The sequence below is a fragment of the Hesperophylax consimilis genome, chromosome 10 (assembly GCF_061612785.1).
Source record: "Hesperophylax consimilis isolate HC1 chromosome 10, BYU_Hcon_1.0, whole genome shotgun sequence".
Classification (NCBI taxonomy): Eukaryota; Metazoa; Arthropoda; class Insecta; order Trichoptera; family Limnephilidae; genus Hesperophylax; species Hesperophylax consimilis.
In genome coordinates, this window is record NC_142845.1 from 15,826,447 (window position 1) to 15,853,349 (window position 26,903).

General features: G+C 33.0%; 1 protein-coding gene across 1 annotated transcript in view; it reads left to right on the top strand.

Moving 5' to 3' along the window:
• Nucleotides 1-22,697, top strand: part of LOC149420361 (high affinity cationic amino acid transporter 1-like) — a 31,409-nt gene extending 8,712 nt beyond the window's left edge. Inside the window, exons 3-14 of the mRNA XM_089636343.1 lie at nucleotides 2,091-2,219; nucleotides 5,855-6,010; nucleotides 7,830-7,934; nucleotides 8,529-8,809; nucleotides 10,247-10,344; nucleotides 10,645-10,784; nucleotides 11,680-11,782; nucleotides 13,560-13,697; nucleotides 16,177-16,355; nucleotides 18,108-18,274; nucleotides 19,336-19,444; nucleotides 20,962-22,697. Of these exons, the coding sequence (XP_089492469.1) occupies nucleotides 2,091-2,219; nucleotides 5,855-6,010; nucleotides 7,830-7,934; nucleotides 8,529-8,809; nucleotides 10,247-10,344; nucleotides 10,645-10,784; nucleotides 11,680-11,782; nucleotides 13,560-13,697; nucleotides 16,177-16,355; nucleotides 18,108-18,274; nucleotides 19,336-19,444; nucleotides 20,962-22,661 (3,305 nt within the window). The 3' untranslated portion in view covers nucleotides 22,662-22,697. The remainder of the gene's footprint in view (nucleotides 1-2,090; nucleotides 2,220-5,854; nucleotides 6,011-7,829; nucleotides 7,935-8,528; nucleotides 8,810-10,246; nucleotides 10,345-10,644; nucleotides 10,785-11,679; nucleotides 11,783-13,559; nucleotides 13,698-16,176; nucleotides 16,356-18,107; nucleotides 18,275-19,335; nucleotides 19,445-20,961) is intronic.
• The last annotated feature ends 4,206 nt before the right edge of the window (nucleotides 22,698-26,903 follow it).

Consider the following 26,903-nt stretch of genomic DNA (forward strand, 5'->3'; position numbering starts at 1 on the left):
GCCATAGGCCCATTGTGCTATCTCCCATTTTACCTCAATCCTTTAACAACAACCCAGTCCCTTTAATAAAGTTCACCAGGGTTGTCATTGGGTATGTGGCTATGTCTTCTGGTTCTACTGTATGTCTCCCCAGGTATCTGAGCCTAGTTCCCACCAGGGCAGGACATTGGCACCATAGGTGAATTGGAGTCTCTTCATCCTCTCCACATTTGCTGCATCTATTGGTGTTTTCCACTCCCAATATCTGCATGTGTCTCCTGAGATGGAAGTGTCCCGTTAGTAGTCCTACCAGTTCCCTCAGCGAGTTTCTGTTCATATCGAGTAGTTTCTTATAGTTAGTTTATTGTTTGGTTATTAAGTACCATGATTAGTTTACTATAGTACGTTGTTTGAGAATATTTAGAATTTTTGTAATTCCTACAGTACAGTTAAAGTATCTACAGCGTACATTAAAAAATTGTTACAAAACAACAAACCAAAGAGTGTTGAAAATAAACCAATGTACTTTTTTATTTTATTGTGATTTATTTTTTAACACTAACTCCAATGAACTCTTACAAGTTTAACAATAAAGGCGCCAATTTCGGGGTATGATTTAGCATTTTTAACTTATTTAAATAAGTTTCTAGAACAGAAGCCGAAATTCGGTTACTGTTTCGGTTTCAGCTAAAAATCTAGTTTCAGTCGGTCACTAAAAATTAGTTATGTTATTTAATATTAGCTGACGTGTACCCAGCATTGCTGGGTGTTATCCTTAGGAGACAGGCATATATCTTCGTGGACTTTTCTGTACCCCTTTTTCAGATATACAATTCCGTAGTACATTATTTTAAGGTATCTCATAAGGTTTAGCCAGCATTAGCAATGTAAGCGTCCGAAAATATATTTTTTTTATGACTTGATACAAAACATCAACTTTTCTCTACTTTTTATAAATATAATTTGCATAGATTATATTATATGTAAACCTTCCCGAAGAAATTCCCTAAATGATAGTGAAAACCATATCAAAATCCGTTGCGTAGTTTAGAAGAACTAAGCGCACAAAGTGACAGACGCGAATAGCGACTTTATTTTATACTATTTAGAGATTGCTGTAATTTTTTTGCTATTCGTATTGGATATTCCTATAACAAGTTTATAGCATTGATAATCAGCTACGCACAAGACATGTTTATATTATTATGTGTTAATAGATTGACCCCAATTAATAACAGGAATGAACATAGATAAAACAAATAAGTATGCTATTTACATCAATATAACATTGAATTATTTGACAAAGCTAATCAAGAGACTTGTCATTTTATAGTATAATTCAAAGCATTGCAGGAAATTATTCCATAAACATAGATTTCGTCGCATTTTTCATCAAATAATATGACTTCATTTTAACGCACTAATAACCCCCTCTAATTGAAGCAATTAGATAGTGGTTACTTAATGAATTTATCATTACATTACGAATATACTTTTTTTTTTCACCATTCTTTAGGATTTTTTTTCTGTGTTATAAAATTGGGTTTGAAAGAAGCATAAACGAAGGATGTTTTAAAAGTATCTATTTTAATTTTAGTTTTAAACAGTTATTTGACTTTGGTATAAAATTGCGTAGGTTTTGTACCCTAATCAAGTTGGGAGTGAGAAATCTCCTGGTGACTTTTTATAGCCAACTATGTAGTTGAAGTATCCGGTATTGCCCGAGCTTTAGTCTACTTGGGGTGGGAAAAGGGGATAGAGGTAGTTTTCTGAAATCTTGCATATACAGTGAGTGACCTTCGTATTGTTTTGAAGGTTAAGTATGTAACATTTCATCAATCTCGAAATAAAACTGTAGATTTGTATAAAAACAAACTTCTTTATATTATATGTATGTATATTTACATACATAGAGAGATAGATGACCCATCAAGGGGCATAATGGCGACATTTTTTTTGTAGTTATCAATAGCTAGAAAAAGACGCTGAGAGCTTTGACTCCCTATATGAACAGGGAAATAGTTTTCCTATGTCAAGAACGAGAGTTTACAACGGAGCTATCAGCTGTACGCCCCGAATTCTTAATATTAAATTATTTTATTTGCTTTCAGGTTTGTGCTATGCTGAATTCGGTGCCCGCGTTCCCCGTGCCGGGTCCGCCTATATCTACAGCTACGTGTGTGTGGGCGAGTTTATCGCATTTGTCATCGGATGGAATCTCATCCTGGAATACATCATCGGTAAATTACTGAGAAACTTGATATATTTCTTGTTAGATGACAGTCATCATAGTATAAATGACACTGTTCAAATTCGACAATTCTTTTTTGTTTTGTTTGAAGTACAATGACTTGTGTTTAGTGAGTGAATTGCAGTGATGCAATCTTTTTCAGCGCAGATAGCTTTGTGAGGCTATTTTATGGTCCATAGTCTTTTTTATTATACAAATTATAGACAGAAATGGCATGTTGCAGCGTTGATGAATTAAAAGTATTATGATAAGTTTGGTTGACTTGACAGATGTTAAAAGATTTATTTTTAATTTTTAAAATGTTAAAATTTGTCACTGTGGAATGGAGAAAGATGTTTATAGCCAGCAACTTTAAATTCAGATTTTATTTTGATATTTATTTATGTATCTGATAAATTTTAATACTTTTTACTTTTTATACTTTTTCTCGGGATACGCTGGAATACACTTTATATAATATTATACCTTTTATATTACTACTTCTGATTTTATGTCCGGGTTAAATCTTCCCCATAGGAAAAACTAAACCCTTCCACTCACTTTTCCACAAATGATCATCTAGTCAATCAACACTATGCAAGTGCATTATATAAGCAAAATAAATACAAAACAATACAAGAACAACACGTCAAATCACCAGAGATCAAATGGGAAAATAATTCTCCGACTCCAGATATTTTCATATCAGAGGGTTCGGCTCGGTAGAACTTCTAACAGGGCCTATAAATCCTACTGATCCCTCAACATAAATATTTAAAAAATCTTTCGTTATCCTACATGTATTCAAACTGACTGCCTTTTGCATCTTTATATATAAATTTGATAGATCTAATTTTTTTTAATTTAGGTGATTTTTCGTCTAATAATAATAATAATTTCGAAAATCAACCTTCAAAAATTATGAAAAAATACAATTATTTTTTTTATAAGCAATAATTATTAGCCTGAAACACTCATCCACATTGAAAAATCTCCTGATAAAAGATACATGACGCCAAGTTGGTTGTTTCAGGTGAAAAAAATGTAACAAGCAGTAATTATTGAATGAAACACTAATATATATTGAATTATTTCGCAGATAAGAGATAAGCCGCCATAGCTCAGTGGTCAGAGCTGTCGACCGGAAAAATGAGTGTTTCAGGCTAATAATTATTGCTTATAAAAAAATAATACATAAAAAGACAACTAGGTACTCAATACAAATATGTTTTTTAAAACTACAGGAAACCGTAGTGAGGAGGATTGTAAACACTATTATTGTACATACTTACTATATTATGCATTATATTTACATATTCCTTAACCTTTTCGTCCTGGAAAGAAAAAAATCACGTACGATCCGAAGGGGGGTCGCTAGGGTCCCCCAATTTTTTGAGCTTATTTAAGGGTGTTAATGACATAATTTTATGTAGTTTCTTTTGGTAACAATTAGATGGAAGTATATTCTTCTTATTTCTGTAGTTATATCAATAATCTTTTGATAAATAAAGTCGCAATTAATATTCCCATGAATTAAGGACCATAATGCATCTTTTTCCATAGAAAATAGGGAAGGCGGGCCGGTAACGGCATCACTCCTTGATTCAGAATCTCGACTGGCGATTGGCGACTATAGCGTAGCTAGTTTGTTGCATAGGCTAATAGTCAATCAATAAGTAATGCAAAACGGTAAAAGCGATTGTAGAAAACTCAAATATTACGGCCCAGCCCTTTCCATACAAATGCAACTTTTACAATCCAGTTCACTGCTCGTTGAATCGTTCTCGGTGGAGAGCCGGTGGTAGGGATGGAGAAGGGGAAATATTAGCCGACGCTATGAAGCTGAGGTGCGGAGCGGGGGACAGGCATTTTACCGGAAATTAATACAAATTATTTAATATCTAAAGAACTATTAATACAATATATATTTTTTAAATTTAGATCGATGACCAAATAGTTTTTTTAGGATTACATGAATTATAGAGTATGTGGTGTAAAAAACAAATTAGATATAGCATAAAACTCTTGTTAGTGTAAGCGTGTTCCCCCCGTCCGGTACGGGAGTGTTAATCTGTAGGGGTCGGGAAGAAACCTCTATTGCTCTCCTGGAACGGCATAAATTTTAGCATTCCCGACACTACTGTAAAACTATTCTTCATTCATTTTTATTAAACAGCAACATCATTAAAATTAGGAAAAAATATGTGATCAACGTTAATATGTAACCTTGTTTTTGTTGTTATTAAAACATAGGATTAGTTTCATAAAGTGGTTTTTAGAGTGATAATTTAAAAATATGTTTGGTTTATTTAACAGCATCTATAAATAATCACTCTCCGTTTGTTTAAAAAAGATGACTATCATAAAAATAGTTTCATGATGCCCAAGATATAATATTATATAAACAGATACAGAAAAACATACTTACCTGGCCGGTCACTTCAGATAAACACTTTTATAAAAAAAAATTGTCATATTACTTACTAATACGTTAGATATGAAAATAAATAATACAATCAATTTTAATGATTTATATTATAAACATTCACAAATTCTTTCCGCACTCTGGCCATATATGCACACTATCATAGTGCACAGAGGCGGCTCTAGGGATTCAGTCGTGGTAGGTCATTTGAAAAAAATGTGTGACTAATCTTTATTTGATATTGTGAAAAATGCCCATATATTATTAACTATATCAATTTGTTATAGAGTTTTAGAGTCGCGGACTCTAAATAAATATTATGTTAATATAATAAATTGGAAATAAATACACAATCCATGTACTTACGGCAAATTATTTTTAAGATATTAAGTTTTAATGTAGTTGTCCACAACATTAAAATAAATAAAATCAGTGTTTGATTCTATTTGACAATGATTTTTTACGTTTTTTGTTTTGTTTCATTCTAAATCGATAACAACATAAATAATTATTCTAATCCTTTCCCGAACTATGCAATTGAAAAACAACCATTGTTCCACACACTACAAGCGTGTAAAATGAAAAAACGACATTTGTTTATGTCACCATCTCTGTAAAACATATAATATTCACCGTGTTGTCTCCCCCACGGTCATGACCTAAGCGTCCCTAAACTTTCTTCGGAAGCTAATTTTTACTTCGACGAAAAATATAGTGCCATCTCGTTTATTCTATGGCGCGCGTAGGGACAGAAGATGCCAAATTGGACATTCTTTAAATTGACCCAGCGAATCGTGTGGACTTGTGAATGAAAGCTTCTATTAGAGACAACAGATGTCACTGCTAGTCACTCGCCGCCGCCGCTGTTTCGCGTTACATTTTAAATGTTTTGATGCACATAATTGATTATTATATTTATTATTGTTGTCTTATAATTTTGGGGGGTCAAACACCAATTGACCTAAGGGAAGAACCGCCACTGATAGTGCACATTATCTGTATACAATAGGTATATAATTATGGTGGGTACATACAATGCATTATTCAAATAAACATTGATGGTGTGATAAGATTTAAAATAAAATGTTTAACTTATTTTTCTGCAATGTTCTGTTTTGTCTTGGAACTCAGTAAATAGTTCAGGAAATTATTCTAGTTTCTGAATTTTTTTTTAAAACTTTTAATGGTGTTGCTATAAATATATTACATTATAATTTCAGGTTCAGCAAGTGTTTCGCGAGGCATCAGCCTATACCTGGACAGCATGTTGAATGACACCCTGAAGACCACCTTCCGCGATATAGCACCCATAAATGTATCATTCATGTCAGAATATTTTGATCTCCTGGCATTCTCATTGGCGTTTTTATTTGGTGGTGAGTTAATAATTTTTGATAATTCATTTTAAAAACAGAACCTTGATCGAAATTAATGAATGAATTTTGTTTAATATCAAAGCTGTGGGTGCAATGTTCTGTCTGCCATATAAAAAAAGGTTACTTCAAATAATGATTTGAAGATTTGTATTCATTCTCTATTCATCTATTTTTAATAACAGAGGAAAGAAATACTTTGGTTAAACAGCTATAATTAATCTAATTTTTATAACACAAATGGTCAACTTCCGATCAAATAAAAATAATATGTAAATAAATTATGTTTATCTGAGACACTATCTAGGTTACAAAATAATTTCATTAGAAACTTTGTGATCATTTAAAAAAGGTAGCTGCCAAAAATATGGTAAAAATTATTTGCCAGATGATATTGTTAATTCTGAATTTGAAATATGATATCGACAAATATGACGTGTAATAAATAAGTCCAATGGTTGAGTGGTTAAGACGCCTGTCCCGTTAAGACAAGAAATCCTGGGTTCGATTCCTAGTTGTGACCGTTTTCTTTTTATTTTTATGTTTCTTGTTTTGTTTAATGTTTTCTTTAGATTTAATGATATTATCTTCTTCTTCCATGATAAAATAATATATATTTGATAAGCGACATGTCAATGTCCCCAAGCGGGATATTTAGGCTGAAATTGTGCAAAAATAAAACAGCTCTTGAGTAAATTTCTGTTTTAGGCTGCTCCCTTACGCGTTGGTATAAAACCAACAATTCCCACATACAGAAAAAACGCGGGCAATGTTGCACAATGTCGCGCTGCATGTACTCCCACACGGATCTGCAGATGTCAGTATATTTGTAGCAAGTAAAATGTCGGTATTGCAGATTTCTGTTTTACCAATCCGCATTTACCACTAAATGTCATCGAGTCAAGTGACGATAAGGCTGCGAAATTTTACATTTATTCACACTGTTTTTATGATATTATTAATGTGCCTATTTAATGAATTTGTAAGAATATTTTAAAAGCGTTTTTAACTAAAAGAAATGATATTAATAGAAATGATAATTAAAAGTTTCGTAAGGATCTCAGTGGTGATGTGATAATTTAGAAAATCTACAGAAACCACATACCGCTTGCGTGTGTACTGGAAGTATACATCTTCCCCCCCGCGCCATACAGACCCGTGTATGGGTGCCAATATAAATATATGGAACAGAGAGCTCTTGGTATCATGCATTCTTACTGCACCCAATTTCTGTTGATTCTTAGTTAAAAAGCTGTCATTTATCGGTTAGTGGCTGAGTTGATATCGTGTTTGGGTCCCACCCAGGCGTAGTGTGTTCAATTCCTCGGCTAGCTAAGTCCTCCATCACAACACAAGCAACATTTTCCGCTTACTGTGGTGGTAGTAGGAGATTTTCAAATGTTGTCAGGTTATTCGTAACCCGGGAACTTTCCTTTAAATAAAATTAATTTTAATCTTCTGTCATAATCTACACTTGCATTATTATAGTAAAGCAAAAGTTTCCAGTTTTAAATGGGGTATTTTCACAAGTATGAATATCGTTAAAAAAAAAATTTAAGAGTTTATTTTCCGATTCTGATCATTGTACTCAAACTGTGTAAATTTAATTATTAGTAAATTGATTTGTCAACATAAAAATACCTTCAGTACCATAATTTTTTTTCTTAATTTTGTTTGAGAATATATAAAACAGTGAAAATACCCAATTATGGGGAAATTATTGGTACAAACAATTTAAAGTCACAACATTAAATTACTTTCTAACTGGTTATGTAAAATTGAATAACATTAGATGATGAGTTTATTTTGTTTGATGTTTTAGTGATTCTGGCATTTGGAATGAAGGAATCTGCCACCCTCAACAATGTGTTCACTATCGTCAATATCTGCATCGTTCTTTTTGTGATTATTGCCGGATCCGTCAAAGGTGAATTACTTTTTGAAATAATAATTAAATCTCTCCCTCAAAAACTTCCTTTACCACTGTACTCGGCGCTCGCTCACATGTGAGCGCTCTAATATCATCCATGCTGGAATTTTTGCGATGCGATTTTAACCTTTATGCTGTATAGAGGAAAAAATCAGAATCGCTTGCGCTAATAACACTGTAGATTCAACTTTTTATTTAGTGAACGTAATGTCTCTTGTCTGTCTATAACACATTATATTTGTGCATGTCAAAATTAATTTTCGTTCAAAGGAATCAAGATCATTATATCTTTGAATACACCTCATTCGCTTGATTCACTTGGTCGTGCAATGTCTTTCTCGAGCATCCACAACTTCTTCTGCCATTCACTATGGCATCATTTATTCTCCTAGCATTTCTTTCCTTGTTCATCCACTCTGTATGTTCAAAACATTGTTAATCTGGTTCTTTATGCTTCCATCAGCCTTAGATCCTTTCAGGATCTCCACATTTTTAAAATGGTCGTATAATGTTTTACCATACATACTCCTATTTATATATCGGTAAGTACAAATTGAAAATTTTTAACAATTCCTTTGTTTTTATTTCCAGCTGACTTTGCCAACTGGGAAATTGTGCCCGATACTGTGAATTCAATGTACAACGTGGGAGTGGGGGGATTCTTCCCGTTTGGCTTTGCGGGCACCCTGAAGGGAGCAGCCACCTGCTTCTTCGGCTTCGTGGGCTTCGACTGCATCGCCACCACCGGCGAGGAAGTCCACAACCCCAAGAGAGCCATCCCCGTCTCCATAGTCACCTCGCTGGCCATCATTTTCTTGGCCTACTTCGGAATCTCCATGGTGCTGACCCTCATGTGGCCGTACTATTTGCAGGTACATTATAAACATTTAAAGCATTATAAAAACAGACATCTGCTCATATTTGGCTAAAAAAGAGCAAAGCTACCCAAATTTAGGTAGGTGGTTTTTGCAAGTTAAAATGAATTTTACAATCTTCATATTTTGAAAAACTGAAAATCACCATTTCTCGAGTGGATTAGACATCTTTTATTGTAGAGAAAGACTACATTCCCAGATTACGAATAACCTCACAATATTTGAAAAACTTCCACTTTGTACATACCATCATAGTAAGCAGAAATGTTGCTTGTGTCATGATTGGGGAATTAGCAAGCAGAGGAATTGAATTCAAGAAACCTGTGTGGTATCCAACGCATTTGTCAATTCAGCGATTAATCAAAGAATAAAGAGATTTGAACTAAATCAAATCTTTTCGTTACGGCTATGCGTCCATTTCGTGGGTTTAAGAGCATTCAAACAACTTCCAATAAATTATGGTCATCATTGTTATCTTGGCGGCTTTTTTCTGCTCAATTGCATTGGTGAATTTGAATGAAATAACAGTTACATCATCCCCAATTTGAAATATTGCTTACAAAATGGATGGCTGGACGATGTGGAGATGTTGGACAAAGAATCTAGAGGAAGATTTGTTTCCTAGAGGTAGCCAGGTCGCTCTAGGGCCAAATGTGGTGTTATCTATCTGTACTATCATTACTTACTATATAGTGCATAACCGTGAAAAATCACAGTAAAAATAAAAAGATTAAATAATGTATTTAAAAAAATATAAATGGTTTCCTCGTGTGATTTTTAACAAGTACTGTCTCAGATCAATAAATGTTTATAATAATAACCAAATGGAAATACCTAATCGTAATTCTGTGCTCCTGATATTTTGTTCTTATAGTGTTCACATTTTGACATTTATTATTTTTTGTATATTATAGATAACTTTGGTATTAGCGCCATCACGGAAATTAACACTTTACCCTACAGCATTTCTGTGTTCCTCGTATTTTGTTTCTGTCGACAGGTTCACATTTTGATGTTTGTTATTTATACCTAGAGCAGACCCTAGAGAAATCACAGATAGTCTGAATTCTCAACAAATTACTATAAGACATTTATTATTTTTTGTATATTATGGATAATTGTGGTATTAGCGCCACTGCGGAAATTACCACATCATCCTACAACATTTCTGTGCTCCTGGTATGTTGTTCCTGTCGACAGGCTTACATTTTGTTTTTTGTTATTTATTTGCCAATTTGTTATTTATATCTAGCGCAGAACCGAGAGAAAGCACGGTAGTCTAAATTCTCAACAAATCAGTTCCAATGTTGAAAATGGCAATTAAAATAATGTATTTAAAAGCAAAAGTTTTAGAGTTCATTGAACCGGAGTTACAGACAGATGTAAACAACTGAAATTATTTAAAATATTTTTTTTTTCAATTTTTGTTTTCAGGACGCAGATGCCCCCATCCCCTATGTATTTAGTCAGGTTGGGTGGGAGTGGGCCAAGTGGATTGTGGCCATCGGGGGCATGTTTGGACTCCTTTCAAGGTAGATGATATTAAAGAAATTATGTATGTATTAACTAAATCATTTTTGCCAATAAGTATCTCATATTGAGCACTAATATGTATCACACTACTCCATACATATAAATGAAAGATCATAGGTAAATAGCTTTTAACCTACCTAAGTTTCACAAATACAATATTTTTGGAGACAATAATAGGTTTATTGGGAACTATGCTACTTTTTTTCATTTAACACAATATATTATTATTTTAGATAACAACTGGTAGTTTACTTAAATTATTGTCTCTTTCTAATATGATGATATGTTATATTTTTCAGTCTATTTGGTTCAATGTTCCCCCTGCCACGAATATTATACGCCATGGCATCCGATGGACTGGTCTTCAAATTCTTTGGGAGTATCAGCCCTCGCTTTAAGAGTCCAGTTATGGGGACCATAATGGCGTCCTTACTAACAGGTAAAACCTCCTTGTTTCCTGTTGGTGTTAATTATATTATAATTTTACTTTTAATATTTTTTTCGGTTGGTGTGTTTTGCAGAAATTCAAATATAACACTGTCATCAAATGGCCAATCAGCGCCAATTTGTTTTTTTGACAATTGAACGCCAATTCTAGGTTCAAAAAGCTATTTAACGAGGACCTTCCAAATGTCAAATAAACGAAATGGGGCTTATTGACCATTTGATGACAATATTATATATTTTTTTAATTTCTGTGAAACACCAGCCTTAGAACGGTTTATTTCACAGAACTTGAACAATTCATCAAATTTCAAAGTTAATATTCAAGTTCTGTGAAAGTCCCATTCAAGTTCTGTTACTAACTAAAAGTACTGTGAAAAAACAGGCCCTCAATGAAATAATAACAAAACTTGAATTTTATCTTTGAAATTTGATGAAATGTTCAAATTCTGTAAAACAACCTGTCCTTAGCAATCAACACTAAGGACGGGTTGTTTCGGAGAATTTGAACAATTCATCAAATTTCAACGTTCATTTACAAGTTCTGTGAAAGATTTTTTCAAGTTCTGTTTTTATTTCAGTTCTATCAAGCAACTAGCCTATAATGATATAATAACAGAACTTGAATAGGACTTTCACAGAACCCGAAATAGGACGTTGAAATTTGATGAATTGTTCATATTCCTCGAAACAACCCGTCCTAAGTAAACATTGGAAAAGACTACGACTGTATTTGAAGATCAGATATTAATGGCGCTTTCTTCCTGTCAGCTGTTTAATAGAATTTATGAAATAGATCAGTGAGGATATGCTTTCTGAACACACTACGCCTGGGGGCGACCCAGACGCGATGCCAACTCGGCCACTGACCAGTCATATTTGTTTTACAGGAATAATGGCAGGACTATTTGAGCTATCCCATTTGGTGAACATGATGTCTATAGGAACCCTCATGGCGTATACAATAGTAGCAGCGTGTGTCCTGTTACTAAGGTGAATATTTTTTTGTAAAGTTTTTGGGCTTTCGATTTATTTTGCTTCATTAAAATATTTTATCAATCTATTAAAAGTAATGTGTGCTGTTATTTTATACTGTCAGTTTTCTGGACAAGTTTTAAAAATATTCAAAACTTAAATAGTTTGTATCGTTTCATTCTTTATTTATTACATTTATTCAATGTTGTATATCGTCAATGTAAGTTTAAAACTGCGAAACAGCTATTTGCATTTCTTTATTAATATTAATGGGGTGGGATTGGATAAAGACGACGGGGCTAAGATCAATAGTTCTTGGTAAAGTTAATAGGGAAGTTGAGTGAAATGTATATTTTTATTCTTAAAATTAATTAATCGTTTTTAAAAAATAGTTAAAAGTCCACATTATAATCATAATGTAATAACGCTTCATGATTGGTCGAAAGAACTCTGATTTCAACTGTATACCGGTATGTCGGTTTGTGCGATGTAATACCGGAACTCTTTGTTTATGGTGCATCTCTTTCTGTTAAATGCATACTTTGCCAATAAGAAGGAGAGGTTCTACAGGGTTTCCAATCAGAGGTGTTATGTTGATATTCAATCGTAAAAGATCAATGGTTTCGTTGCTTGTGTGGCACGTAGCGCCTTCTTGTTGAAAGTAAACCTTGTCCAGATCAATACCATCCAATTCCAGCCATAAAAAATCATTAATCATCTCTCGATAGCGCAATCCATTCACCGTAATTGTTGCTCCAGCCTCATTTTCGAAAAAGTAAGGTCCAATGACTCCGCCGGACCATAAACCGCACCAAACAGTCACACGTTGAAGATAGAGAGGCTTTTTAACAATAACTCTTGGGTTTTCCGAGCCTCAGATGCGACAATTTTGCTTGGTGACGAAGCCACCGAGGTGGAAATGGGCCTCATCACTCAAGATGATTTGCATTTGATTCACTCAAGTGAATTTTAATAATTTCAATGCATTGTTGAAGCGTGTATCATTCCATTTTTATTAATGGCGTAGTTTCTACTTGTCAAATGTCAAAAAATGACAGCTTCAAAAGTAAAATCTACCGAAATAGCGGGCTATTCAAAATAACACCTCTTATTGGAAAACCCTTTATATGCTGAATGGTTTTGTGTGGTTTTGCTTGCTGTCTGTTTACGAACGGTTGTCTTTTTAGTTTTAACGATCATTTCTGTCATATGTCCGTAATATACAAAATCTATTTCAATAGCATGTCCGTAATCGGATATATTCAAACTTGGATAATTAATTTGACTATGAAAACGAACTCTAAAAAAAAAAAAACTGGTATTTAATTTTGAATGTAGACATTGATAAAAAATAGTTAAAAAAAAGGACTCAACTTCCATATTGATGGCTACACCAAAACTAAACACAAAAAACCAACTTAAAATTTGTGTTTATGTATTACCAGCTCTTAGTGGGTGCACGCAATGCGATTAAACGCAGCGGTTTTGGAATAGCTGATAACGACTTACTTAATTCTATTACATGGTAGTTTAAACTCCAGCCGCAGTACGTATTTGTAGGCGGTTTGGCATTATCGTTGGCGACACAGAATCACATTTACATCAGTCCATTGGTCAATTTCTATGTTTGAAAGCACCAATCAATGCGGCTTGTGCTTTAATTTTTTAAATTATTGGTTCGTACACTGTATTAAACTTATATAGACGATATTTCTTTTGTCGATCAAGTTTATGGTAATTTATGTTCTCGTCTCTAGATAATTGTGTTTATTGTTTGTTGTGTGTGTCTTTGAAGGTTTAATTGTGAGTTTGATCAAATGAGTGATTGTTCGAGTGCGGGGCTTTTCAACGATACGGAGGAGTCCTACTCCTTACTCGAGGCGGAGGGCGATGATGAAGAAGATGATGTTTTATATTGTAGCAATAATGATAAGTAAGTTTCTGACATTGGTGGTGATGGGTTGGTGGTGGGTCGCAGTTTTGCTTTGCTTTCTCAGGTTTTCCAAAAATTTCTTATTGAAATTTAAAATAGAAAAATATGGCATCTTGTCTTAAACCTCCATAACTCATGATGTAAATAAATTTTCTAAAAGTAGGTGGGTTAACCTAGTACACATTTCCAGACAGAAAAAGCTGTTTCTTCTCCTACTGCCAAAGATCAACTTTTGATAGTTTTTAGCGAGATAAACAAACGATTTTTCTGTTTTGTAGATTTGAGTCGCAGAGTAATGTGTAAGATGACGCAGTTGCTTGTGTCTCTCATGGGTCAGAGTACTTACCAGCGGCTTTGGTTATCTTGATGTGTTGATTCAATTTGAAGAGAGATTTTAAATCACAAGGCACATTACAAACACTAATCACACCATTACAAACACACGGCGATCGAAACTTGCGATTGTTATGTTTCTCCACAGCGTTTACATCTAACTGTATCGGTAGTTGCTGATACAGGGCAATCAATAGGTATATTGAGAGTTTAACAGCGATTCCATTGAATTATCATGTCCTGATAAAGCCAGAAGTACGGAAGAAATACCGTACATCATAGGCGGCCTTCGTACAATCGTTGTGAGGATTCAAAATTAATGTTTGAATTCAGGCTCTGCGATTGGCGGCAACAAAACTAAGCTACCAGAGACCAATGGCGTGACGAAACATAATGAATATAACAGAGCTGCCCTTACGGGTAAGTCCCAACAAACCAAAATCCAATATAGGCGTAGGCGTGTCCCTTTCAGTGATTTGCGAATAAATGAATCTAACACTCTGAACGCAACTCACACTCCAGTACTAGTCTTTCCTTTTTTCAATGGTGCTCGAATAATTCCTCGCTTTATTTATCCGTCTCTATCCGTAACTACAAATTCCAGATCGGTCGAAAAGGTTTGGTTTATTTACAAAACCAAATATTTAGTTTGATCCCTTTACAATTGTTTTATAATTTACTCACCGCAGTAGACAATCATTTTGTATTTTGCATCCCTATCAGCCTTACTATAAAACGTGGTTAAATTTTTATTCAATCGATAAACGACTGTGTATGTGAAACCTTAATAATATAAAAACTGGCAAGATTTTTTTAGATTTTTATATTTGAAATATAAGATTACATTAAAAAATTTCAATATTTTAGTTTCAAACATGAAAATGTTGAAAAAAAAACTTATCTTAAATATTTTTAATTAAAACATTGATAAATTTCAGAGAATTAATAATTCAAAACACAGTCCTTTTATTTAAGGAATTTGCAAGAAAATTGTCACTTCACTTTTTATCTCATTCATACAATTAAAAATTATAATAATAATTCCCAAAGGATAACCGAAAATTCAGACATTTTGTTTTAATTTTGGCACAAAATAAACATTGATTTTTAAAATTTGTATTTACATGCAAATGCATAAGGCATTTATGTTATAAAAAAAACATTACTTACATGGAAGTTTTATTAAATTCACGCAGTAAAAGTCGATAAAAAAACAATTTGTACGAAATAACCTCGCTTTTCCTTAACATGAAACTACATTCACAATATGACATTATTAATGGATTAAAACTGACGAAAAATAAAACAAATAATAGTAAATATATTTAATTGTACTAATATAATAGTAAATAGGACATTAGAATAAAAATTATAAACAAAAACATGATTTCAATACACATCAGAAATACCAAATCAAAACTATTATTCGCGGGGAAACTGACGTGCGTGTCGCATGTGTAAAAGTAACGTCTTCGCATAAGTCCGTCATAGTTGTTGTCAGCTCTTCGCAGCGCAGTAAGAGGCATTTTTTATTAGTAATAATTCGAAATAGAAATTGCATAGTCTTTGTACAGTGTGTAACAAAAAAGCTGTTATATGGTTGTGAAGGGATTTTTTTTATTAGTATTATATTATGTTGTGTCACTAAAACTGTCCATTATTACACTAAATTAGATTAAAATATGGTAATGCAATATTATTGGTTATTCTTTCTTCCATTTCTATATGTAAACCACTTAAATCACGGAAAATTATAATTGCTGCCTTTTCGTAAAATATTTCGGATGACCGACATCCGCCAGTCAAAATACAAATTAAAAAATAGTTAGTTCAAAAAATGCGTGAACCATACTGGTGGAAAACAGTTTGTCACATGGTTTGCCTCAAGGCCGTCGAAATGGTGAAATAAAATATCCTGTATCTACACATATTTGGCATTGGGGCAGATCTATTTATTCTGGTGTCGGTGATTTGAGTCCATTTTTCACATTTATATAAAATAATATTATTCTGTCTGTTATGTTTTTTGATTGCCATAAATTTTAAAAGTTACGATTTAACATCTCAGCACGTTTTTTCAACACTTTGCTCACTACTTTGACCTTCTTTTATTGCAAAATGTAATACCTCTGTTTGTGTTGTACAGATTTGAGAGGGAGGTCCCCACTGCGAAGGGAGAGGTGCTGCCCCACGAGTCCTCGTACCTGATGAGCGAGAATGAGAACTTCTCCATTAGCCGCACCATCAAGCAGCTGTTCAACTGTGGGAACGCCAATCCTACCAGACTGTCTTCCGTCATCGTGGGCAGCTTGATCTCACTGTACTGTGAGTGCATCCTAACCTTAGTTGGGCTTATTAATTTTTGCTAGATTCTTTTTAACTCCTTGTTCAACAATTCTCCTTGGCGGTGTCCCAGACTTGTTTTTTTCATTATTTTATAATTTATTTATTTTCTTTGTTAGAATGTTTTCTAATTTATTTTTTTCTGAAAAGACAAGTCATAAGTAGGGCGATATTGAAAGAGTCGTTCACTCAGTTAAACATTTTTGTGCTGATTAATTACACTTTTATTTATTTGTTAATTTACGGACAATATGTCCATTAAAACCATAATATTGACACGAATAAGAAAACATAGATGACAGTGAATGGAGAGTACATGAATGTGAAGGGCAAAGACAATGTAAAATATAAAATGTACATATAGAAAATATCTACAAGTCATAGCATCAATAACGATTAAGTTGTGAAAAATTACACATTACGTATCGCTTTTTGAAAGTCATTTAGACTTACACCAAAAAATTCAATGCTCTGACTTGAGTTTACAAGTCTCGACATTCTAGACAAAGAAGAATGGTACCCATAGTTAGTTGAGTGGTGATTGAGGAACAACTATTCATTATTTCGGAGTCTACGGGATGGGGTGTTGAATTGAATGAGTTGTAGCAGTTCAGGTGAGTCGGTTATACTATTGATTATTTTAAATATGCAAATTAGATCGGAGTCTTTTCTACGTTTTTCTAATGAAGATAGGTTTAAAGTTTGTTCAATTTCCTCATATGAGTAATCGCCTCTTTCGAGTTCTAACCTATATATTAATATATGTATATATGTATATATTAATGCATTATTAAACATTTTAGTTTTCAAAAGCACTGACTTTATTGCTTAAATCAGTGATCACATAGTTATTATTGCGTTTTGCTATACTTGTCGTCATTCATTTTAAAACTTAAAACATTATAAAAATGTATGCATATTTATTTACATAAATATAGGTGAAATAGCTTAAATTAATAATTTCCAAAATTACAATAAAAATGGAGTATTATGTGTGAAATTGAACCTTAGCTTTTATTTTTAATTATTGGATAATTTGTGCAGTGCCACAGTAGGTAAATTTATTTGTAAAAATGAAATAATGTTTGTTGGGAAAGGAAATGAATCATATGGAAAGGAATCTAAGGTAAAAAGAATAATGATGTAATCTGAAATAAAAGATCCATAATAATTAAGAGTATAAATTATTCTATAGTTAAATCGTTAGCATAAGACTCAGGGAATTAATAAATAGAAATAATCCCAAGGTGTGACTAACCTCGATGAAGAATTAGAAGGTCAGTCTTATTTTACGTTAAAAATAATTGTCTTGGGGGTTTAATGATAAGTAATAAATTGTAGGTAGTAAAACAATGAATTCTTAAAATTGCACATCATTACAAGATTATTATTATGGGCTCCAGTTCCATATAATGAAGATGAAACTAAATTTATCATTAAAATTATACTAAACCAATTTAAAATAAAAAGAGAAACTAAAGGAATGAGAATGCATGTTGACAAAACCTCACGATTCCGTGTCGAACGCCATTCCTCGGAGTTCCTCTTCCACGTACGTCTGACTGCAAGCGCTGCTACCCGAATACTGAATCCTCCTCTTCTCGTTCCGTCAGACAATTCCGAACAGCTCTTCAACAGTGTCGCCAGATGTAAGACGTCCACACCAGATAATAAAATTAACGGGGTACTTGATTTATCCCTTTACATACTGACATTTTAAATATTTATTTATAGGTTTATTCAGCATGGCATTTAGCTTAATGCTCATCTTCCTGATTGATGAGTTGGAAGCAGGAACCACGTGGGTGATAGTGCTGACATCTGTATTTGGAGCTATGATGCTGGTCTGCATGCTGCTCATATCTCTGCAGCCTAGATCTAATACGGAACTGTCTTTTAAGGTAAAGCTGTTTATTCAGTTCTTTTAACCTTTACATACCTGAAGTTAAAATCACGTACAACCTAAAGGGGGGTCCTAGAGTCCCCCATAAATATCGCCGAGTGATTGTGTCTCTTTTCAGCAACACTGCAATATATTAATATCGCAGTGTTGCGATAGTAGGTAGTAACTATCCCACCTACTATTTTAACCGGACATCGCCCACTTCACCCAGTAGTAAATTATTAAGTAATGCAAAACGGTAAAAGAAATTGTACAAAATAATAGTAGATAGTACAAGCGTAAACTCAAAAAATATTGTTGTAGCCCTTTCCAGTAAAATGCACCTCTTAAAACCACACACGCAACTTGTTTTGCGGCGAGGAAATTAAAAAAAAATTAATAAATTATAATTCTTAACAAATAGTAATGGAATATTTTTTTTTAAATGCAGATTACCGAATAGTTGTTATGTAATAGATTAAGCACAAAACTCTCCTTTGGGGGAAATGTATTACTCTTCTCTGGAGCGGAAGGGTTAATGGACTGTTAATTTTTATTATTATGTAATTCGGCGCGATCAAGAGGATTCCTTGACAAAACAGAACATTCACAAAAGGTGAAAAACTGGACATGTGCACCGGGCCTTATAGATAAGTTAGTTAAGATTAACCTGATATATGCCCCTTTCCCATATGTGTTCCGTCACCGGCTATCCCCAGTTCCATAATAAAACAAAACATTCACAATAAGTGAAAAACTGGATGTTTGCACCGGGCCTTATATGTAGTTAAATTAGTTAAGATTAACCTGATATACGCGGCTGTCCCATTTATGCTACGTCGGCGGCTATACCCAGTTCCATGACAAAACAGAATATTTTTGGAAAGTGAACATAAGGTCGTTAAAAATGTAACCTTACCTAGTTTTTTTTTTCATAACTTTTATACTCTATTCAAAAGTGTTCTGTTTTGTCACTGTTATTTTACTGATGGGTTCCATTGAAACGCCCAGCGTTGTAAAGGTTGAGTGCATATTGATTGAGTGTAATATATATATGAAGTGGATTGTTTTGGTTTGCAGGTTCCTCTAGTTCCGCTGGTGCCCTGTCTCAGTATTTTTATAAACATCCACCTGATGTTGATGTTGGATGCGTACACCTGGATTCGGTTTGGAGTTTGGATGGTTGTCGGTAAGTTTACGCTTCATTTTGTATATTTTGTATCATAATAACAATATTATTAACTCTTCCAATCAGCATTATAATTTTGTTTATATTTTGTATGCACAAAAACTTTATTTTTTCTGTTCTGTCGTAATTTATTGGAAAGTTAGCATGAATTATTTTTATGAATGACGCATGTAATAATGATAAATCATTTATTAATGCAGCAATAATCAAGTATATACATATTTGCGTGCAAAAGGAAGGAAGGGATGAGTCAAAATAAGCTTAAATGAAATCATTACACTCAACCTGTTGTCCTTACCGTGCTTATCTAATTCTTATTTTCCTTGCAGTATATTTTGTAAATAATGGGTAACTTTGCATTCTTTACCCTTTCAGCACCGCACTTTTGTTTCTACGTGTAGACCATATTTTATGCTTAAATAATTATTTGAAAATTTTTGGTGTATATATTATTATTTTTAGGCTTCAAAGGGTTATTTCTTATTAGCAAGGAAAATACTTATCACAGAAACAACATTTTTTTAAATATTAGTTTATAGTGTAACGATGCATATATATAAAGACATAAAAAAACATAAAAAATAATAATGGATCCCAGTACAATCAAAACAGCGGAAACAGGATCTGTCATTAAATTTACGGGATTAGTCGGTGGAATAAGGTTTGCAGGCTAGCAGAAAATGTATGCCATGAGGAATTAATTATCTTCACAAGCGATACATGAAATATGGAGCTACGTGTTTCACAAAATCAAGAGATATTAAATTTACTCTTCACGTTCCTGAGGAAGAACTCTGATATTGAAAGGATTAACTCAAAACTCAATCTTAAGACTCATTCTCCCTTTTCTTTCACACACAGATATTTATTTTGAACTGCATAATAAATGCGCTGCAAAAAGTGTTAAATTTGTATGTTTTGAGTTTGCAGAGTTTGAAGTAGTTTGCTGTTCTTGAATTAACTCCTCAGGCAATTACCCGTAGAGTTAATTTGTTTGCTTTTTGGAACAGCTTATATGGGCTGATAGAAATCATTGTGTCTCCCTTACTGTCATAGTTAGAAATATGAACTAAACGCCGTTAGAAAGAGAAAACACCAAGCTTTATGACAAAATAAAATAAATAAAGTTAACCACAGAATAATTAAAATGTACACCTCAATGAAACCAAAGGTTTTGACTGCAATTTGAGAAAAAATTATGAAACTTTTTAGTAATTATTTTTTCATGACGACAAAAAAGTGAGGTGGCAGTAATGTTGATAATGCATTTTATTTAAATATTTGGTTTTTTCATTTTCAATAAGTTAGTTGAATGTTTAAAAGAAAATACGTAAGGAAAGCCATTTTTAAACTTTTTTATGTTTAATTTCAAAATGACAAATGATTGTGTTTAGCTATTTTTTTTTTTTACTTAATTTCAAAAATACCTAATAATCCTTTAAAACTAACTAACATAATCTATCTGTAGTTACAAAATATGTAGACTAATCCTAATCATGTTTTTGCTTTTCTATTAGGAATTACAATATATCTTTTAAGTCTGCATGTGTATGAGCGCGGAGGAAACTATCTAATGTACGCTCAGAAGTCTTCCATCAAAAGTAAAATTTCTGGCAACCTCAATTATGCCTTTGAGAATATGGATCAGTGTCAGGAGAGAGCCGTGTCCTTCATTCCTCCCGATGTGAAGATAACGGTACAAACACCCTCACCACTCGACTCTGACACCTCCACCCAAGAAGGACTGCCAAACAATACAAATCACAATGGTTTCTTCGTTCCTCTACAAGATGAACCTCAAAAAACTGAAATTCGTCTAAAAAGAGAAAATGAAATAATTCCTAAAGAGGATATTGATGAAGCTACCAACTCTCGAAACCTTTTGAGAGAATCATTCTTTGAAATTGAAAAGCTCGATCAAGTTCTGCAAGATGAAGAGGAAGCCTCAAAGTTCTCCGACCTCGAAAGTGTCATCGAAGATTCCCCTCTCCCAAATGTTGTTCCTTTATATCCAGAATATTCAGACTATTCCCGTTCTCCTTCTGCTAGTCCTCCCGTGCGTCGTAAACTGTCCTGTGGTGAAGGAGATGGGTCGCTTGTTGTGTCGTCCGAGCAAAGTGTTGTTGTTTTAGTTCACAGGGAAGACGATGCGCCCACGACCAAACCCAGAACCGTATCCATGTTGAGTATATCTGGAGTTCTACCCAGTGACATTGTTGACGAGGACAATGTGAGTACTAGTAATGAGGACGTACTGTTTCTGGAGAAAGTGGTGGAAGAACCAGCCTACCACATACCTCCACCGCCTCCACCACCTCCCCCTATGGATGAAAAATATTTTGCTTCTCAAACAATGCCCCAAGCACGCCCCCGTTTTGCCAAAGTGAGACCCAAAGATCCTGAACCAGATTATGACAATGTAGAAGTCAAGCCTCGTAATTCCGACCATACTGAAGAAGTTTTTGAACCCATTAAAATCGGAACTGAACGCCACAAGTCTTTCAGTAACAAATTGAGCGCTGTACTCAAAAAACAAACTGGTGGAATATTTTCAAAGAAAAAGAGAATTAGAAGAAGCTCATCGCAAAGCACTCTGGAAAATGGGCAGGTAGAGAGGAAAGAAAGCCTCCGCGATATGAAAGAAGCCCACAGGAGCGAACCGAGCTTGTTTTCAGCTCTGAAGAAAGAAATTGTCGAACATAAGCGACAAGCGCCTCTTCCTCCTATTACGCCTCCCGTGGCTGTTGTTAGAGAAAAACCTCCCCCCTCACCAAAGCCATCTGAAGTTAGTAGTAGAAGAAGCAGCATTTCCAATAAGACTGATCACACTTCAAGTAATGAAACCGAAGACGGTGCAACAGCTTTTAAGACACTCAGTAGGAAAGATTTGAAACTCAAACTGGAATCTATTTTAGTATTTTCTCCCGTGGCCATTCCCCGCCCTACTAAACGCCCAACTCTGGAGTTCCCCAAAGACGGAATAAAAGACAACAACAGTTTAGAACCAGAACAACCAAATAATAGTAGTATTTTAGATAGTGAAAAAGCTGACGATTTAATTAAGCCCAAAAAAGATGCCTATACAAACACAATGAAGTCACGTTACGGAAATGTGTTGAAGGCTATTCAATTGATAGGCCAAAATGATTCCAATATGGACTCTGATAAAATAGACAAAGAGGACAGAAGTGAAGACAAACCAGAAGATGTCCGATAATATAACCTAGGCTGGGTACATTGAATAATATAAATCCAGTGTATATTTTAAATATTATGAATGTGACATGTGGAGAAGCAGTATCTAGAATCTTTAATTTATCAGTCAACCTTATACCACCACCAGATAGGCAAATTACCACCTAAGGCGTGGTTTATATGCGTGGAGACGTGCCACAGACGATGTCTCCTCCATTTGTGCCTGCGTCACGTTGCCTGTGTATAATTTATGCCGTAAAAAGTTTATGGAGGAGACAGGCGTCAGCACCACGTATCCGCCACTCGCCACTTGCGTATAAACCACGCCCAATACATAATTAGAAGAAAGGCATAAGTAAATATTTGTAAAATGATCTGATGATTAATTAAATAAATTAGCAGTCACATGTCACATCCATATTTCCCACAAATTAAATTCGTCACTAAGACAATATTTAATTATTGGTACTTGTACTTGTTTGTTATACTCTTTTCCTCTTACTAATAAATGCGGTGTAAATATGATGCGGCGCGTAGGGTCGGAACAATGAAAAACTTGTCTTATTACCACAGCGTTTGTATGGTTAAAACGGCCTCAACGTTTAGGAGAGTATGGCCGTACCGTGTACATCCATAAAAAAATATGCAGAAAGTATGTACGTAAACCGTATGACTGTGTTCGTAGGACTCCTCCTAATAATAATTTTAATAACATTTTTTGTAATTATTAATATCATCAATTCGGTTATTTTGATATTATTATTTCTGAAAAGTTTTTTTTTATAATACAAACCAATCAATACAATTTTAAAAAATCTCTCTCTTTTGAACACTTTCTTCTGTGAAAAATGCACTCTCTTAGAGATTGAACTAGACAAGGCATCCTTTACCATACAAAAGTTGAACCGGCGTATAAGAATCTAATTAGTAAGATGGTTTGTCATTAAAAAAGTATCACAGTTCGGTGCCACTGTTGCAAATTTCCGATAAACACGAATACGAAAATTTTGTAGCAAAACTAATTATTATTTAAGTTGTTCAACATTATTGCCAGCTGACAAAACAGGTCTTACCCGAAATCTGTATAAGTCTCAAAATAATTGTAAAAATAATATTCTCTAGTTATTTCTATAAAATATGTATGTTTTTAGATTTTTGTTATCTACGAGTTACATTAGAGAGTCCATTTGTTAATTCCTTTCTGCGAGATTATTTCCTAGAGATTTTAATTATTTAATATTGAGGCAAGCAATACTTACAAGTGAAATACTACGTAAATACATAATGTTAGTATTTAGTTACTTGTGATTTTACGATTTTACAATAAAATGCATTTAATAATAAAAGTTAGACAACTGATATTTTAATTGCTATAAGAATATAATTTTATTAATATGACTTTATGAATGTTGGTTAAGATATAATTATGATTCTTCGATAACAATAAAAAAATAAAAAATAAATTTTTTGTAATTTTGTGTTCGTTATGTATATTTTTTTTACATGTTTTGGAACTGGTATTATATTTACGTGATGTTATAAAAAAAGTTAATGTTTTATTAATATGTAAATGCATTTAAGTTTGTGTGCAGTGAACACATGTTAATAATCTGTATCAATTATGTTTTTCAAAGCTTTTGTCATAAAATGCCAAATTATTTAAAAAAAAAATTTACTTTATTTTGTATTATGTTTTCCAATATTTTCGCCATTTCCGCTACCTACATAAAAATTATGTTTTGTACTGTTAATTTGTTTTGTGTTTCCATCAATATAACAATGCTTATTTAATTCTTATATCCAATTCCTAAATTCCCCCCATGCCGACTATTACTTGCACCAGATTTGATATCTTGTAATTTTAGGTAAGATTTTCAATTAGTATTATCATTTAATAAATTACAATAAATGATGGTTCTTAAAAAGTAATGTAATGTTAAAATTTTAATGCCATTTTCTGTTTTCCATGATGGATATTTATAATTTGTATATTTATTCATAAATTTTACATTTTATAAACCCCTTTGTAAAGTTCTCACTTGAGAAGTTTTCACACTTAATTTCATGTTGCGCAGTACAACCCCCTTGTAAATTTCTCACTTAAGAAGTTTTTACCCTTAATACGTTTAATATTGCGCAATAAAACCCCCGTGTAAAGTTCTCACTTAAGAAGTTTTCACACTCAATAAGTTTAATATTGCGCAATAAAACCCCCGTGTAAAGTTCTCACTTAAGAAGTTTTCACACATAATAAGTTTCGTTTTTTGAAAAGTGAAATTAAAAAATGGCCCAATTGAACCCAAAAATGTACAAGATTTCTCCCACCAATAAGTTTCTTCTGGTCCCTTGGAGAACATTATAAGAGAGTTTTACTGTAATCGATTTAGGATATTTCTAAAAAGCTTGATTTTTACATTAATTTTGTTGTTTTTTTTCTTTCAGGATTTGCAATGTATTTTGGCTATGGATTACCTAATAGCCTAAAAGATACTAGACCACAATACTGGAGGCTGTGAACACTATCCTAACCTAACTTACTGTTTCTTCCCATCCTGCCAAAATAATTACATCAAGAAACCATTTTTAGCACAACCAATTATGTCAAATGTATTTTTATTCCTTTGTAACTACTTTGAATTATTTTTATTAATTCTATGTTTTATTCCATGTTTACCAGAGTATTATATTATTGTTTTTATTTATTATTAATTTTAGTTGCCTTAGTTTTGTCATAGATAATTGTGAAAATTGTTGTAAAGATTATTTTTAATGCTGGTTTTTTCAAAATAAACTGTGAAAAAAACTTTAACTTTCGCTTCTGTAAAGTAATTTACATACGTGGTTCATATAGAGCTTTTTGTCTCATTATTTACTTTAGTTGTACAACTTGTAACTAATACAAAAAAATATTAGTTTAAAACTACTCACTATAAGAATAGGTTCGTACGTAGTGATCAATAAAATATAATTACATATTTTTATAAACATCATCATCTGTAATAAATTCTTAAAGAATAATAGGTATTATATAAAATAATAATTTATAATATGTTTTTAACTAGAAACTCTCTGTTCACTGAAAAGGAGTAGTATAATTGTTTAAAAAAAAATTTTTGTAAAAGCAACCAACAAAATATTAGTTTTGGCTCGTTGGTTCTCGCAGTTATTTAGTTTGGTTTGGTAATCTCATTATTAATTATTTAATTCCAGTAGGATGTTTTCACCAAATATGAATACAGACTAATGCTAAATATGAATAAGACCAGTCGGGTACCCAAACCAGGTGTTGTGAGTTCAATTCCTCGCCTGGCTAAGTCCTCCATCACAACACAAGCAACATTTTCCACTTAGTGTAATGGTAGTAGGAGATTTTAAAATATTGTCCGGTTATTTGTAACACAGAAATGTTTGTGTTTAAAAAAATATCCAATTATTATTATTATTTCAATTGCAATAACTATGCATGAGGTGTGTAATATTTGACATAGTGAGACAATTTGTATAATCTTTTTAAACGATTTATTCTCAGTGAACAGAGAACTGTTACCTAATGTACTTACTAAAAAAAATACATAATATTTAATTTTAAACTACTCACTTAGTGATCATTTTTTATTATTTATTAAACTTACTATGAAAAAATTACCATAGCAAATAATATCTAGAAGAATTTATGTTTTTAAACTATAATATAGATAAATATATTTATTTACCCTGCTACCACAGATTTCTGAAAACTTTACGTAGAGAATATAATGTTAACGTTTTATTTCATTTAAATAATGTAGTTATTTCTTGATTTTCAAGCAATATGAACCTCCATTTATTTTTAGTAGGAATTACTTAGGAAAGTCCGCATTAGAATTTTTTAAATAAAAAAAAATAACATTCCTTTAATGTATAACTCCCTCCCTGTCTTCAATAATGAATTTGGTTAGAAAAAAAAAAAGAATTATGTATGCCAACACCTCAACTCGCATATTTCTTTGAAAGTAACTAGTTAATTTCTTTTTAATATGCATATCGACACTGGAAAAGCATAAACGTTTAAAGCGCCATTAGCCTTTGGAACTCCGAGCACCCGTGACCCAATATCTCCGTAATGTGCCGACGGTAAAAATCCCACGAATAGAATGTATTAATGTCAGGTTATATGGGTACTTTTGGCGCTTGAAAAGTTAAACTGTATGGCGCTTTAGCCATTTATCCTGTCGATATCATTATATTATTTAGCGCTGGACGCTTCATTTATTAACTTATTAAC